Here is a 17815-nt window from a genome sequence, read left to right as displayed (position 1 = left end):
AATTTCCATTTATTCCAATGTAATTTTATTTATCATTTGTGAGTACAGCTGAAACCCAAGTTGTATGAGCGATACACTCCTTTAAAAGAATAGAGAAAGGGGGATCCCTGGGTGGCGCAGCGGTTTGGCGCCTGCCTTTGGCCCAGGGCGCGATCCTGGAGACCCGGGATCGAATCCCACATCGGGCTCCCGGTGCATGGAGCCTGCTTCTGCCTCTGCCTATGTCTCTGCCTCTCTCTCTTTCTCTCTCTGTGACTATCATAAATAAATAAAAATTAAAAAAAAAAAAAGAAAAGAATAGAGAAAGGAAAAGAAAAGAAAAGGAAAAAATTATTCAATCTGAGTCTATGTAATAGAAAGCTTCACAATTATGGATAGATTTGGGATGCCTGGATGGCTCAGCAGTTGAGTGTCTGCCTTCGGCTCAGGGCATGATCCCGGGAGTCTGTTTCTCTCTTTGCCTGTGTCCCTGCCTGTGTCTCTGCCTCTCTCTCTCTCTCTCTCTCTCTCTCTCTCTCTCATAAATAAATAAATAAATCTTTTAAAAAATTATGGACTAGATTTAGAATGCACAATTATATTACAGTGAAATTTACAAATTTATCAAAAACTAATACATATCAATTGCAACTTGAGGAAATGGCACATTGTTTTTATACTTGTGTACAGTTTGCTAGGTCATTTGCTACACTGGCTATATAATAGACTGTCATGGGCTCCCTCAGGTTGCCTGGTTAATTCTTTAGTGAGAAGTTAACAATATCTGAAAAGTCTGGGCCTCCTGAGAGAAGAGACTCTCTGAGTATACTATTTGTTGAGACTCTTGATGGCAAAATCCACATCCTGTGTGCATATGTGGACTAGGCACACAGAAGGAATTCATGGGCTGGAGCAACTAAAAAGTCTATTCTAGTCAAATTCTAGATATAAACTTAACTTGACCAGAGTCCCATACTATCAAGCCCTCTCTCCATCTGACCTCTGTATCTTAAAAAACAAACAAACAAAAAAAAAAACACAACCCATGCCTGCAGGGGTCCTGGTAGATCAAGACTTAAGTTGCCTTACAGCCAGTGCTCCCAGCAAGAAGGCTTCACTTCCTCAATAACTCCAGTGGAGCTTCTTCCAGGAATTAGGGGCATCCTGCCTGTCCTCCCTACACATGGCTTGTGAATGGGAATGCTCCATCTGATCCACATGGGCTGAACATGAGAGAAAGTGGGTTCCCCAAAGGAAAATGGAGGTTCCATAGCAGATACTGTCCACTGCCACTCAACATACATTTCCCCCTTTCCCTGCACAGAATTCTAATGATTCAGGTAGAACAGAGATCTTGATCAAAAGGAGAGTTTGCTCTTATCCTCACCGCCAGGATGAATTATTAGAAATTTTATTCCTGGACCTGGGGAGCCCCGCGCTGCAGCAAGCCAGGCCCTCCGCCGACATGAAGCCATGGGGCGAGTGCAGGAGCTTCCTGGCTCCCGGCTTGCTGCAGCACCAGCTGGCCATCGTCACTGGCAGGGCCACGGGCATCGAGAAGGCCATCGCCACTGAGCTCCTGCACCTGGGATGTAATGTGGTCATTGCATCTCGTAATTTTGATCGATTAAAATCTACTGCAGATGAACTGAGGGCCAGCCTACCCCCGACCAACCAGGCTCAGGTCACTCCCATAAAATGCAACATTTGCAAAGAAGAGGTGAACAATTTGGTCAGATCCACCTTAGAGATTTATGGTAAAATCAACTTTTTGGTAAACAATGGAGGAGGCCAGTTCATGGCTTCTATGGAAAACATTAATGCAAAGGGATGGCATGCTGTGATTGAAACCAACCTGACAGGCACCTTCTACATGTGCAAAGCAGTTTACAACTCCTGGATGAAAGAGCATGGAGGATCTATTATCAATATTATTATCCTTACTAGAAATGGATATCCAGGATTTACGCATAGTGAAGCTGCCAGAGCAGGGGTTTACAAGCTCACCAAATCCATAGGGGTGGAATGGGCCAACAGTGGAATAAGGATCAACTGTGTTGCCCCTGGAACCATTTATTCCCCGAGTGCTGTTGACAACTATGGTCCTTTGGCAGAAAACGTATTTGCAGGGTACTTTGAGAAAATCCCAGCTAAGTGAATTGGAGTGCCTGAGGAGATCTCCTTGGTGGTCTGCTTCCTGCTGTCCCCTGCAGCTTCCTTCATCACTGGACAGTTGGTGAACGTGGACGGGGGCCAATCTCTGTATACGCACATATTTGACGTACCAGATCATGACAACTGGCCTGATGGAGCAGGGGACATTTCCTTTGTCAAACATTTGAAGAATACTTTCATGAGTAAAAGCAAGCTCTAAGATAAGGAAACTATAGAGGTGTCTCTTGTCTCCAAATGCCTTAATATATCAAGAATGCACCTTGGTACTTTACAGGAGCTAATAATTTGTATGCAGCAATCACTATCTGCCTTTTTAACATTATCAAATTGTGCTTATGCAAAAACTATTCCCAAAATAAGTGCATTTTTAAGCCCCAACCAACACCATGTGATTAAAGATTTCTTTTTTAGGAATGGTGCTTAGCATACATTGTGATTGTGTCTTTTATTTCTAAGAAAGATATTTGAAAAATGAAAAATGAAACAATTTCAAATTGATAATAGAGGTATCATGATCTCCCAAAAGGTTTTAGTATTTAATTGTAGAGGTGGGAAGTAAATCTAAATTGTGGCATCATGATGATTCTTCAAACTAAAGATATACAGTGACTCATATTTCATAGTAGATATTATGCTTTTGGATCCATAAAACTTTATGGTAATTATCAATGTGTGATTTGTTTTGTTCATGAAATCAACTTCGTATAAAGCCTCTTAATTCAAAAGAAAAATGAAGTTATATGTAGTATTTCTTGGTAGTACTTGATTTGTGTCTTAAGTTCCAATCTAAAGTATTCCCTTTTCTTCATGTTTCTTTTTTATATGCAAAACAATTGTTAAATGTCATGCAAATGTATTAGGCTTCAGTATTCTGCTTTCAACTGATTTTTTTGGGCAATGATCCTGACTTCCGAAATGCCATTTATAAATTATGTACATTCATCTTTTTATTAAACCTCTTTCAATTGAAAAAAAAAAGAAATTTTATTCCTTCAGCCCTATAATATTGGTCTAGAAGTGGTCATGTGATACAGCCCCAGCTAATAAGAAATAAGCATTAGTTTGCTAAGTAGAGCCTTTTAGAAAGATATGCTTTGCTAGAAAAAAGATCTGGCATGGTTCTTTTGCTCTTTTACCCTCTACCTCCTTTCTACTTGGAATATGAATGTGATGCCAGGAAGGCAGCAGCCATCTTGTCACTATGAAGCAAAAAGCATGAGGCTGCATATGAACACCTCCCAAAGCTGGTAGACCAGAAAAATAGAAATTTTCTGGGTACCTGATAGCTCCAATGAGCCTCTGCACTAGCCCTGACTCTCAACCTCCAGACTTATCATGCGATACAAGAAACCCTTATTTGTTAAAGCCGTTGTTAGTTGTGTTTTCTGTTACTTGTAGCCAAATACAATTCTGACTGCTACAGATGCTATTACCAGAAGATTAGAAAATGGACACTGGGCAGTCAAAAACAACCAATTTTCACCAGAGATACTGAAATACAGTAGTTTCCACCTTATCCGGGAAAGATACATTCCAAGACCCCAAGTAGATGCTTAAAACCACGGATAGTACTGAAACCTATATATTATGTTCTTTCCTATACATACTTGCCAAAGATAAAGTTTAACTTATAAATTAAGCACAGTAAGAGATTACCAACAATAACTAATATAAAACAATTATAACAATATACTATCATGAACTGTATGTAAATGTCTCTCTCTCAAAATATTTTATTGTACTGTACTCACACTTCTTGTAATGATGTGAGATGATAAAATGCCTACATGATGAGTTGAGTGAGGTGAGTGACACAAGTACTGTGACGTGACATCAGGCTACTACTGACCTGACAACACATCAGAAGGAGGATCATCATCTTCTGGACCACAGCTGACCATGGGTAACTGAGACTATGGAAAGCAAAACTGTGGACAAGGGGAGATACTTTACTAATAACCCAACGCTAGAGTTTTCCATTTCTTCAATTATGTACCCGGAAATCACCTTCTAAATAAAAGAAGGGAAGAGAAGGAAGAAGTGGAAAGAGGATGCAGAATGGAATGTGAAAGGGTATCTCAGACTGATTTAGTTCACTTTCCTTCCTTACTGAGAACAGACGGGGTGACAAATATCAAACCTATTAATTAAAGATGAGTTTGAATGAACAAGTTCTTCTTTTCAAATGTTAACACCATGCTTCCAAGGAAGCTTACACCCAAAACAATCAAAACAGAATGGACTTTAGAACTTCATTCAAATCTATCCCTGGCACTTATTAGCTGTGAGATCTAGAGCAAATTATATTTAACTGAGAGCCTCAGTTTCCTTCTATGAAGGATGAGGATAATGACTTCTATCTTGTAGGGTTAGGGTTTTTTTTCCTTTCCTCCTTTAATTACTTTTAAAAAAGTTTTATTAAAGCATAATATAGATCACTGGATTAAAGGTTGTTATAAAACATATATCCATGAACTAGGGCACCTAGCTGGCTCAGTCAGTGAAGCATGAAACTCTTGTTCTCAAGGTTGAGCTCAAGCCCCATGTTGGGTGTAGAAATCAACTTAAAAAATTTTTTTTAATCTGGGGCAGCCTGGGTAGCTCAGCAGTTTAGCACCACCTTCGGCCCAGGGCATGATCCTGGAGATCCAGCGTCGAGTCCCACATTGGGCTCCTTGCATGGAGCCTGCTTCTGTCTCTGCCTCTCTCTCTGTTTCTCATGAATAAATAAATAAAATTTTTTTAAAAATGTTTTTTAATCTAAATAAATAAATAAATAAAGTATATACCCATGAACCAGTGCAATCTGAACCTTTACACCTACAAACCACACTCTCTCTTGAGTTTCACTATTCTTTCAGTTTTTCACATTCATTTACTCATGCCTCATTTATTGGACCCCTCTTATAGGCAAAGTACATGTACATCTAACATATGTAATTTTATATTCTTGTGTGCAATTTGATCACTGGTTCAACAGCAGGAAACTTACCATATATTTCCTTCTCATTATGCATACTCCATAAACAACACCTACCAGATGCCCCACATGAATGTAACTTTCATTCCCAAGCTTGGATTTTGGTCATTTTTGTCTATTGCTATATCCCCGTCATATAGAATAGAGCTTGCCATATACTGGCATGCAATAAATATTTATTGACTAGATGACTTTACCTCTGTTGGGTTTTTATGACAGGTGGACCTTCTTCCTACTTGAACCTTCCTATTTCCCTAAGCATGTTGAAATCTGTTTATATCCTGAAGTTCACATGAGGCTTAAAATTGTGAAATAAAGGGAAGGATGCCTGCTGACTTTAGTCACCTTAAGAGAAGTGGTACCACACTGAAAATGACACAAATGATAGTTCAGCCCAGGTCATGTCAAGTGGACATAAGCCAAAGATTTAGTCACTCTGAATTGCCACATCTTTTTAAGACAACGTAATAACAATGGCCAGGCATTGTGCCAAGTACATTATATATATGATCTCATTTACTCCTTCCAACAATCTCAAAGACAGATGTCATTACCCCCATGTTACAGATGAAGAAAGTATTTAGAGAAGACAATGTATCTAAGATTAAGCACCCAGATAGTAATTAGTGGAGCCAGCATTCCAATTCAGGTCTGTTGACTCTAGAAAACTGCTCTGAACCACTTTCCCACATTGGTTTATATGAAAACCAAAGCCCCTGAATAGGAAATGGATCTGTATAGATGGGTCATAAGGTACATAAGCAACCAAATTTAATCTTGAAATAATCTTGACCCATGTAGAACAGATGGTCAAAATCCAAATATCAGATTATTACTTATAGGCATTCAACACCATTAGTATCAGGCTCCTGCTCAGAAAAGGGGCAGAACTTCCCCACTGGCCAGCTATGACTTATTTTAAATACCACCTCTCTGAATGATTCCTATTCACATAATGTCAAAGTAGCTCATTGGAGATCAATAATATTGTACATGAAAGCCTGCTCACCAGAAGTATTTTTTAACATTTTTGAAGTTTTTATTATAGAAAATTTCAAACATATCCAAAGAGAAAAGTACAGCTATCCTTCACTCAGTGAGTTTAATCCATTCCTAAAAATGTTTCCTCTAAATGAACAAGGAAAACAAACTTAAGTAAGTGTATTAGTTTGCTAAGGCTGCCATAACAAAGTACCACAAATTACATGGATGGAACAATAAAAATTTATTCTCTCAGAGTTCTGGTATAATGACAAAAAGTCATTACACCAAAAGCAAAGAAGTCGCTGCTTAAAATGTGGTATAGGGATCCCTGGGTGGCGCAGCGGTTTAGCGCCTGCCTTTGGCCCAGGGCGCGATCCTGGAGACCCGGGATCGAATCCCACATCAGGCTCCCAGTGCATGGAGCCTGCTTCTCCCTCTGCCTGTGTCTCTGCCTCTCTCTTTCTCTCTCTCTCTCTCTCTCTCTGTGTGTGTGACTATCATAAATAAGTAAAAATTAAAAAAATTAAAAATAAATAAAATAAAATGTGGTATAAATTTCAAGAGCCCCACTATGAAAAGTCATTAATTGAACAATTATTATTTACGTCTGTACAATGAGCCTCCACGCGTCAAGTCACCCAGCTTCACTCATTAACCTATGGTTAATCTTGTTTCATCCATTCCCTCACCCAGTGTCCCCTCCCCTGCCCAGATCATTTTGAAGCAAGTCTATATCATAGTTCATCAATAAATTAGAATTACTTTTGGAAAAGAAACATTGCTCAGCTTTTAATAGATTACATGCAAACCACAGTGGAGCAAGGTTCTACAAGTATTTCCCAACAATACATCAATTTTCCTGATAAAAGAATCTTTCCGGGCAGCCCAGGTGGCTCAGCGGTTTAGCGCCACCTTCAGCCCAGAGTGTGACCCTGGAGACCCGGGATCTAGTCGAATGTCGGGCTCCCTACATGGAGCCTGCTTCTCCCTGTGCCTGTGTCTCTGCCTCTCTCTGTGTGTGTCTCTCACGAATAAGTAAATAAAATCTTAAAAAAAAAAAAAAATCTTTCCATACTAAACATTTATGGCTTAGACATGGTTCCAAAGCTCAGCTCTGGGGATCCCTGGGTGGCGCAGCAGTTTGGCGCCTGCCTTTGGCCCAGGGCGCGATCCTGGAGACCCGGGATCGAATCCCACATCAGGCTCCCGGTGCATGGAGCCTGCTTCTCCCTCTGCCTGTGTCTCTGCCTCTCTCTCTCTCTCTGTGTGACTATCATAAAAAAAAAAAAAAAAAAAAAAAACTCAGCTCTGTCATTATTAGCTGTATGACTTGTAGCAGATTATGTAGCTTCTCTAAGCCTGAGCTCCCTCATTCAAAAAATGGTGGCTGGTAAAGGTATTTCCATATTGTATTGAATAAATAAAATAATACATAATGCACTTAGCACAGGACTGGCATCTTAAACACATAACAAAGGTAGCAAATTATTTCTTCCAATGTCTGGTACAGAGTAAATGCTCAATAAAGTGTTACTTACCACACAGTTATTTCATTATGGTAGGGAACTCCTGTGATGTCTTATGGACTTTGCTGGTATGGTTACACATGCTTGGTACTGCTGATGAGACTATCTGACTCTAAATCTAGAATTTTCTCCCAGGGATGGATCTTCCCTGGGCACAGCTCAGCTGAGCAGTCCCTCCCCTTCTCCTCACACCTTCAAGCTAGTTAAAAGTAGCCCTCAGATTGATACTTGAAGAAAAGAAAAATAGGTAAAGAAGAAGGAAGAATTAACCAAGCTGTATGTGAGCAAGTGGAAGGTCTGGAAATAGCTCCACATATTAAGCATGAGAGGATTTTCAAAAGTAGCATGGCAGCTATGCAAATATGCTGCAACAAAAAAAATGAAGAAAATGATAAGACACTAAAACAGCAGAAAGAGATGAAAAGGGAGACAGAAGTTAAGGAAACAAATCAAGGGCCAAGGCAATACTACTGAAGAACTATTAAGAAAATATAAACTAAAGGAGAAATAATACATATTTGCTGAAAATTGAATCATTAATGCAATAAATAGGTTTTAGTTTTGCTTTTTAACAAATGCAAGGAAAAATTCAAAGACATTAAAATAAGTAGAGAGAGGATAATAGGAATGGAAAACAGACACAAACACTCTGACATAATGACAACAGACATCCCTGAAGCAGCAAACCTAACAAATCATATAGAAAATTGTTTAAAGTTCTAAAAGACAATTTCCCTGACATTAGAAAAGAACTAAAGCTACATATTAAAGGAGCACACACTTTGTAAACAAAAAAAAATGTCATAGCACAAATAATTGAGATACATTCCAGTTGTAACTGGACTCTAAGGATAAACAATTCTTTAGGAAAACAAGCAATAAAGTAAGTCATTTACAAAGGTTTTTGTTTAGTTTTTTTTGTTTGTTTGTTTTGTTTTATTTTGTTTTTTTTGCAAGCCAAACAGGCTTCAAACTCTCCCTGGTCTCTCTCTTTTTTTTTTTTAAGATTATTTATTTATTTATTCATGAGAGACACAAAGAGACAGATGCAGAGACATAGGCAGAGGGAGAAGCAGGCTCCCTACAAGGGAATCCAGGATCATGCCCTGGGCTGAAGGCAGTGCTAAACCACTGAGCCATCAGGACTGCCCAATCTCTCCATGGTCTTATTCCATGCCAGAGGTACTGGAACATCCATAAAGACAAGTTGTCATTCATCTATAACCGTAACAAGCAAACATCTCAAATATGAAAATAAACAAACTCAGGAAAAATAACACACATGAACCCTCCTTAGAAAAAACATCCACTGATGACTCAACCAAAAGGAGATAAATGGCCATGGTAAAAGACCACATTCAGTACCTTTTGTCAAAAGACAAAAGAGCAATATCTACCACGTTCTGAGGGGGGAAAAAGTGTAACTCAAGATTTTATATCCAGCTAGGCTATTTTTTCAAGGTCATCAAAGATATTCTCAAGTCAACACATACTCCAGGAATATAGCTACTATAAGCTGTTCTTGGGGACAGGGGACTACTTGATGATGAAATTCACACAAATCAGAGAGGAATTAAAGCAAAGAACTCAAGAATGAAGAGGAGATGATTTAAAAAAAAAAAAACTGGTGCAGAACACTGAATTCACTTAAATATAGAACAAAGATTAACCAACTGTGGAAATTATGGTTATGAAACAGAATGTAAATATTAAAAACCATAACCACATAAAAATGAAATGAACCAACTAGACTCAGCAGAGAAAAGAGGAGACAGGACTGTTTAGTGTACTGATGTTCCTAGCTCTCCTAGGAGAGCATGAAAGACACTCTCTAGAAGTGTAATGTGAAAGTGAAAAAGAAAAAAAACCCTTGATGACTCAAAGCTTTCAATGCTTACTACAATTTCTTTTCTAAATCTTAGGAGTATCTTAAAAGAACTAATGTTCCTTGTTTTTTGGCTTTTTAAAAAGACTTTATTATTTTAGAGAGAAGGAGAGTGTGAGAAGGAGCATGATGGGGGGATGGGAGGAGGCAGAGGGAGAAGCAGACTCTCCCCACTGAGCAAGATGCCCAATGCAGGGCTTGATCCCAGGACCCTGGTACTAAGCCACCCAGGTACCTCAGATCTAATGTTCCTTGTAATAAACATTTAAAGTTCAATTCCCTCAGTTTCACTTTTGTTAACAGCTTCACTTTAGTTCCTTTTTCTTTTGTCAAATTTAAATAGGATTAAACTAGCACATCAAGAATGATCCCATTTCTGACTAGCAATCTTTTTTTTCTGTACGTACATAGGGTATTGGAAGCAATGTTTTCTTATGACAAGGATTAAATGGTGTTTAGGTGTTTAGGGGTAATTTTTCTTTTTCTTTTCTTTCTTTCTTTTTTTTTTTTTTTTTAGAGACAGAGTGTAAGGGAGTGGGAGAGGAGAGAGAGTGGGAAAGAATCTCAAGCAGACTCTGCACTGAGTTTGGAGCCTGCTGCAGGGCTCAATCTCAATCATGACCTGAGCTAAAACCAAGAGTCTGATGCTCAAATGACTGAGCCACCCAGGTGCCCCAGGAGTAGTTTTTCGCTTTTCCCATCCCTTTGCTATATTCTTCTCCTCCTTCTCCTCCTCCTCCTCCTTCTTTAAAGTGGATCCCCATTGTGTTTACAAAAACAGCAATCAGTATTCTAAAAAGTAAAAGCAAACATGGAAAAGAGTTAGGTCAATGCCTAGAATCTTTGCCATGACTCACCTAGTTATGAGCCCATAGATAGGATTTTAACAACCGTGGGTCACATATACTTTATAAAGAGAAAACACCAGTTCCAAAGAAAATGCCAAGCAAGCTATGGTTGTAAAGATGATCATGGATGAGGCAATAAGAGGGCAACTTGAAAAAGTGGCACAAGCTTTGGTTTGGGAGTCCCAAGACCTGAGTTCTTGTTCTGGTTCAGGTACTTATGCTTGGTGTAACCTTGGATAATCTCATGTCACATTGGACACATCACTGAATTTTTCTGAGCACCTGATCCAATATTGCAATATATTCCCATTTCTCATGAAAAAGTAGGAAAATGTGTTTTTAGGCAAAATATCATAATATTTAAATTCTGGCAACTAACCTCCCAAAATCTAAACACTTGTAAACTAAACAGAGCACATCTGAAGTCATATTTAGCCGGTGGGCTTACCATTTGGTGACCAACACCATTTACATACCCCATCAGTGGATGAAGTTTGGCCTAATGGATGCTTTCCAGTAAACTGCTAGAGCCAGCTCCTAAACACTTACAAGAGTCAGTTGTATGATTCTATGACATCACATTGGTAGCTTGAAATTAGCTATGGTCACAATATTTACACCATGGAAATCAGAGCCAGTTGTGGAACATTTACTATAATCTGTCCCAGCTGATCCTTTGTCAGAACCAGAAGAAATCTAAGATATTCTGTAAGAAATGAAAAGTTAACTGATCAAGCTAAAGCAAAAAGGGGTCAATTTAATTGAAGAAAAAAAAAAAAAGAACTGAATCACCAAGCCTTAGGGAAACCAGGAATATGGCCTTCTGATTAAGACAGTAAAAGACAGTAGCACCTGGGTGGTTCAGTCGGTTAAACATCAGACTCTTCAAGAACTCAAGTCATGGGCAGCCCTGGTGGCTCAGTGGTTTAGTGCTGCCTTTAGCCCAGGGCCTGATCCTGGTGACCTGGGATCAAGTCCCACATCAGGCTCCCTGCATGGGGCCTGCTTCTCCCTCTGACTGTGTCTCTGCCTCTCTCTCACTGCATCTCTCATGAATAAATAAATAAAATCTTTTTTTAAAAAAAAATCAGCTTTTTTTAAAAAAAGAACTCAAGTCATGATCTCAGGGTCATGAGATCAAACTCCTCCCCTTGGAGCTATGTGTTCAGTGCAAAGTCTGATTGTCCCTCTCCCTCTGCTCTTCCCCCTCTTCCCCAGCTCACATGCTTGCTGTCTCTCAAATAAATAAATTTTAAAAATCTTAAAAAAAAAAAAGACAAGAAAAGACATAGGACTGTTTGCCACCTAGAATCCCTCTCTCTCCATCAGTAGTGTTGGCGCCTCCCTGGGTCTTAGCTTCCTTTTCTCTTACAGCTTCTCCTCTGTGGCAAGATCAAGACTAGGGGTAGCAAAGAGAAGTGATTGCTCCCTAAGAGCACAGGTCTGCTGCTGGCACAAATGTACCTTCTTCCTCTGGGCTGGGGGAGCCACAAGCCAGGGTACACAGCAGCTTAGTAGGAAACATAGGCTTGGTTTCAGCACTTACAGGCTTCCCATCTGGGCACCCAGGTACAGTGCACAAATTGCAGAACTATACACAATGACACGATATGAACACCTTCTCCAAAAGTGGTACTTTTCAATAAGCTTTATTTAAGATGTTAAGAGTGTGAAGAAAATACAATTAGGAAGGAAGAGTTAATTGGTTCAAATTAGAGCTGAAAGTATCCATAGTTAAGCTTGGAAATCCAAGAGAAGGGGACTCCCCTCTCCCTCCCCCATTTTATAAACATTGCATTTGGGAATAATTTTAGATTTAATAAAAATTGCAAAGATAGAGTCCCCATCCCAAGGAATGTAATGACTAGATGTAACCTTATTGAAACTTGCAAAATTATAAACATATGATTTCACTTTCTATTTAGTTGATTAGTCAAAAAAAAGGAGGTGAAGGTTGACTTTAAAGTTCAGAATCTTTTGCTAAATTTGTTCAAAATTGTTTTGAAAGTCAACAAGTGGTTACTTCCCCATACTTATCTCCATATAGTATCTTATATTGAAAATAAAGCCAAAGGAAGGAAAAGACTGTTAATAATTATGACAAGGGCAGTTCATTCATTGCCTTCATTCATTTGACAAGATTTCCACAGCTTCTGATATGCCCCAAGGATATTAAGGTAGAGGGCAAAGAGTGATGTGGAAGCACCATCTTTACCCTAATGGAGCTTCCAGTTTAATGGAGACAGGCCAAAGATACTAAGGCCTAGAGGATGATGGAAAGAAACATAAGTTTTTGAATTGGAAATGACTGGGTAGGACCTGTGACAAACTGAAAAGAAGATGTACTAACTAAAGTTCTTCATTTAATTTTAAGAAAACCAAAAACCAAAAGTCTATGTGCGCCATGGAATATATCTATAGGTACATTAGGCCTATGCACTATTCGAAATATTAAATGAATAATTGCACAAATAATTATGTAAGTGGGAGTAAAGACTATTTTTTAAAGTCTATGATGCCATGAGGAAGTATAGTAATGGCCCCTGACTGCAATTCCTGAAGAAATTACATTTTCTCAGAGACCTGAAAGATTAGAAGTTAGTTAGGCAATAAGGATTGGGAAAAGAAGACTTAAGATAAATATAACAATAGAGGGCATAGGATATTTAAGGCTTTGATATGATTGAAGGCCAGAGAATTGGGGGAAAAGTACCAAGAGATAAGCTGAAGTTTCAGAGGCCAGATAATGAAAGATTGCACAGGCTATGTTGAGAATTTCCAACTTACTTTACAACTAATGAATATTCATTAAAGGTTTACAAACAAGGGAGTGATTTGCTCCTTCATGTGTAGTCACAAAACTATTCTGGTTGGAATGTGTAGAATTGAATGGAGAGAGAGGTCAAGATTGGATGTGGCTGGAACAGTCAAGATGCTAATGCAATAGTTCAGGTGGATGTGTTGGGCTTGGACCAAGGGGTTGATGGTCAAAATGGAGAGATATTTTATCATTTGTAATTAGGAATAGCTGTGACAGAAAACTCTAAACTACAGTGACTTGGAAAGACAGATGTTTGTGTCCCTCTCATATAACAGAAGTCTGTGTAATTGGGTGATGGGCATCAAGGAGGGCACTGAGTGTTATATGCAACTGATGAATCACTAAATTCTACACCTGAAACTAATAATACATTATATGGTAACTAATTGAATTTCAATAAAAGACTTTTTATTTTTTTTTAAAGATTTTATTTATTTATTCATGAGACACACACAGAGAGAGGCAGAGACAGAGGCAGAGGGAGAAGCAGGCTCCATGCAGGGAGCCTGACATGGGACTCGATCCCAGGACTCCAGGATAACACCCTGGGCTGAAGGCAGCACTAAACTGCTGAGCCACCCAGGCTGCCCAATAGAAGACTTTAAAAAAAAACAAAAACAAAAAACTGAAGTCTGCACATAGTCCACCTAGAATTAGATTAGTGGCTCCACAATCACCAAGGACTAGATTCCCTCTTCTCAATATGTGACTACCACCTCCTAGTCCAAGATAGCTGCTCTAACTCCAGCCATTCTGTTTTTATTCCAGCCAACATGAATGAGAAAAGAAGGAGAAAAGGCACGTCCAGTCCCTTTAAAAGCATTTTTAGAAATGAAACTCGATACTTTTAGTGAAAACTCATTGGCTATAACTTACTCACATGGCCCCATCTACTTGCAAGGAGTGTGTTGAGAAATAAAATTGTCACTCTAGAGACTACATATCCTGTGAAAACTCAAGAGTTCTGTGATCAAGGATGAAAAGAACAATAAACATTTGGGGACAGTCAACATCTTGTGAATAGAAGTAGCAAGGTTGAGATATGTTTTAAAGATAAAATTAACAGGATTTAATGATCAATTTATCAATTTAATGGGGGCTGGGTGAGGAAAAGGGAAGAAACAAACCTGTTTCCACTATTCTGTCATCAACTGGATAAGTGGTATTACCTTTTTGGAAATGGAGAAATGAAAAAAGTAGCAGATTTGAGACAATAAATAAGAGTTAGCTGCCTGGAGTATGTTCATCTAGCTGGAGAATTATAAGAGAAACAACTGATTAGTGTTCTTGTATATCCCTTCAGCGATGTTCTATGCCCATAGATGCTCTATAACATACAGGCACGTGTGCGTATGTGTGATCTGTTTGCATGCACACATGTATATACACACACTTTTTTTTTTTTACAAAACTGATAGTTTTTCACTTCATGTGCCAACGACATAGTTTTTTTTTTCTTAGCATTTGTCTTTTAAATCAATAGGAAATTAAAAGTAGAGTTACAAATTTAAAAATGCAATAATATTGATTTTTTATTTACCTCTGTAATTACATTCATCTAAGATTTTTTATTTCTCCATATGGCCTAAATTTGGACCTGAGAACTCCCTTTAACACTTCTTATACTACAGGTCTATCCTTAACAAACTATCTCAGCTTTTGCTTATCTGGTAATATCTTAATTTCTCCTTCATTCTTGAAAGATAGTTTTGCCAGATGTAGAATTCTTGACTTTCCCCAACATTTGTTTTTTAAAGATCCATTTGCTTATTTGAGAGAGAGTGAGAGAGCTTCCATGCACATGAGCAGGGCAAGGGGGAGGGAGAGGGGGAGAGAGAATCTTCAAGCAGACCCCCCATGGAGTCTGACTTTAGGGCTTGATCCAAGGACTCAGAAATCATGACTGGAGCCAAAATCAAAAGCCAGCCACTTAACCACCTGAGCCATCTAGGGCCCTCTCACCAACATTTTAAACATTGCCTTCTGTCTAAGAATTTGGCTGTTAGTCTTATCCCTTGAACATAACGAGTTTTTTTTCTCTTAGTGCTTTTAAGATTCTGTCTTTGTCTTTTGATAATCTAATTATATGTCTCAGTATGAATGTCTTTGAAATTATCATACATGGAGTTTGCTGAGCTTCCTGGACATATAGAGTCATCAAATTGGGAAGTTTTTTGGTCACTATTTCTTTAAGTAATCCCTTTGGCCACTTTCTCTGTCTCCTCCTTCTGGGACTCCCAAAATACATATGTTGGTTGGTTGGTTTGACGATACCCCCAAATATCCTGGGATCTGTTCACTTTCCTTTTTTTAATTTCTGCTCCTCAGTATGGATAGTTTCAATTGTCCTATCAAGTTCACTGATTTGTCTCTTCTCTCTGCTCAATCCACTGTTGAACCCCTCTAGTGAACTTTTTATTTCAGTTACTGTATTTTCAGCTCCAGAATTTCTATTTGGTGCCATCTTACAATTTCTATTTCTTTATTGATATTTTTATTGTGTTCATACATTATTTTTTCGATTTCCTTTAGCTATTTGAGCATATTTAAGATGTCAATTTAAAGTCTTTGTCCAGTAACTCCAATATCCGGTCTTCTTTGTATATATTTTCTGTCATTTTATTTTTATCTCTTAAATAGGCCATACTTTCTTGTATCTTTGCATAATTTTGTGATTTTTTTATAATTTATTTATTCATGAGAGACACAGAGAAACAGAGAGAGAGGCAGAGGCAGAGACAGAGGGAGAAGCAGGCTCTCTGCAGGGAGCCTGATGTGGGACTCGATCCCGGAACTCCACGACCCCACGACCTGGGCCAAAGGCAGGTGCTAAACCACGAAGCCACCCAGGTGTCCCGTGATTTTTTAATTGAAAAGTGTACATTTGAATATTATAATATGGTAACTCTGGAAGTCAGACTTTCTTTCTTTTCCAGAGTTTGCTGTTCTTGATTGTTGAAGGCCACAGCTGTCCATTTGTCTGTGATTTTTTTTTCCAAACTATTTTTTGTAGAGACTGTATTCCTTGTATACGGTCACTGAAGTCTCTGTTTTCTTACCTGTATTCAGCTAGTCCTTTAAAAGATATTTCCTTGATGCCAGGAGTTAAGACACCAATCAAACAAAAAACAAATATTTCTTCCATTCTTCACAGACTGGCTATGTTGGGGTATTCTTTTTTTTTATTTTTTATTTATTTATGATAGTCACAGAGAGAGAGAGAGAGAGAGAGAGAGAGAGAGAGGCAGAGACACAGGCAGAGGGAGAAGCAGGCTCCATGCACCGGGAGCCCGACGTGGGATTCGATCCCGGGTCTCCAGGATCGCGCCCTGGGCCAAAGGCAGGCGCTAAACCGCTGCGCCACCCAGGGATCCCCTGTTGGGGTATTCTTAACGCTTAGCCAGACTTCTTACAATTCTGCCTTAGCCCCCACCTGCTACTTGCACCAAGCCTAGAGATAATCTGGAGTGGAAAGCTAGGGTCTTCTTGGGTCTTTTCTGAGAATGTGTCCTGTCTTGGGCATGTATATGGCTTTCTAAACTCCCTAGTATATATGCGGGCCTTCATGTATGTCTTAATTAAAAAAAAAAAAACAAAAAACAAACAAAAAAAAGCCCCAGCTTTATTCCCAAACTGTAGGCAGTCTATTGTATGTCTCAATTGTAGTCTTTTTGCCCCAGGCATCTACAGAGGTTGTTGTTTTTTTTGTTTTTTTTTGTTTTTTTCCTACCTTACAATGTCTGAGCTATGTCTACTTTGCTTCTGTGAGTAATTTCTGAGTTAGGTGAAACACAGATACACCTTGTGTGAATCCTTCAGGTAGCCTTCAGACAGAGTAGAACAAACAAACACAATGACTTGCTAATAGGTCTGCTCTGCTCTCTCTGGAGCCAAGGCCAAGGCCCCACATTGGGAACTTAGGCGGCTAAATTCAAGACTGCCACTTCACCAGGAAGGGGTGGAGCAAGGGCAAGGAAAAAATGGCATGGAGATTTCCTATGTCTTTTAGGTTCTTTTTCTTGATTCAGCATTTGCTCGGTGGCTCTAAATTTTTTACTATTTTCCAGAGTTCCAAAGTTGGCTTTAACAGTTTCTGGGGTTTCTTTCTAATGTTTCTGTGGAGGTATGGGTGTTTGGAGCTGTCTACACTATACCAATATCACCTTTTGGTAAGCTTTTTAACTTTGAATTTTGAAATAATTTCAGACTTTAAAAAAATGCAAAAACAGGAGAAAGAATTCCTATACTATTTCTATTTTGCAAATGTTAGTATCTTTTATGACCAAAAAAAAATTCATCAAAACCAAGAATTAGTATTAGCAAATATACACACCTTATTCAAATGTTTCCAATTACCTACTAATGATCTTTTTTGGGTCCAGAATGGAATTCAGGATCATTCATTTCATTTTAGTTGTCATGTCTCCTAAGTTTCCCCAATATGGGAGAAATCCTTTGTCTTTCATGACCTTGACAGTTTTGAAGGGCACCATCTAGTCATTTAAGGAATGTCTCTCAATGCTATTTCCTAATGGCTAAATTCAGGTATACGTTTTTTTTAAAGAGTACCGTATAAGTGATATTGTACCCTTCTCATTGCATCATATCAGGAAGCAT

At 38.7% G+C, this 17815-nt stretch overlaps 1 protein-coding gene across 1 annotated transcript; it reads left to right on the top strand.

Annotated features, from left to right (window-relative positions):
• The first annotated feature begins 1444 nt into the window (after nucleotides 1-1444).
• Nucleotides 1445-2353, top strand: LOC129515531 (peroxisomal trans-2-enoyl-CoA reductase-like). The gene is given in 1 exon segment (XM_055334425.1): nucleotides 1445-2353. A coding segment is annotated over 1 exon segment (909 nt).
• Nucleotides 2354-17815: the final 15462 nt, after the last annotated feature.

This window comes from Nyctereutes procyonoides, unplaced genomic scaffold, assembly GCF_905146905.1.
Source record: "Nyctereutes procyonoides isolate TBG_1078 unplaced genomic scaffold, NYPRO_anot_genome, whole genome shotgun sequence".
NCBI lineage: Eukaryota > Metazoa > Chordata > Mammalia > Carnivora > Canidae > Nyctereutes > Nyctereutes procyonoides.
Note: the sequence above shows the minus strand (reverse complement) of the source record. Positions and strands in the feature narration are given on the sequence as shown.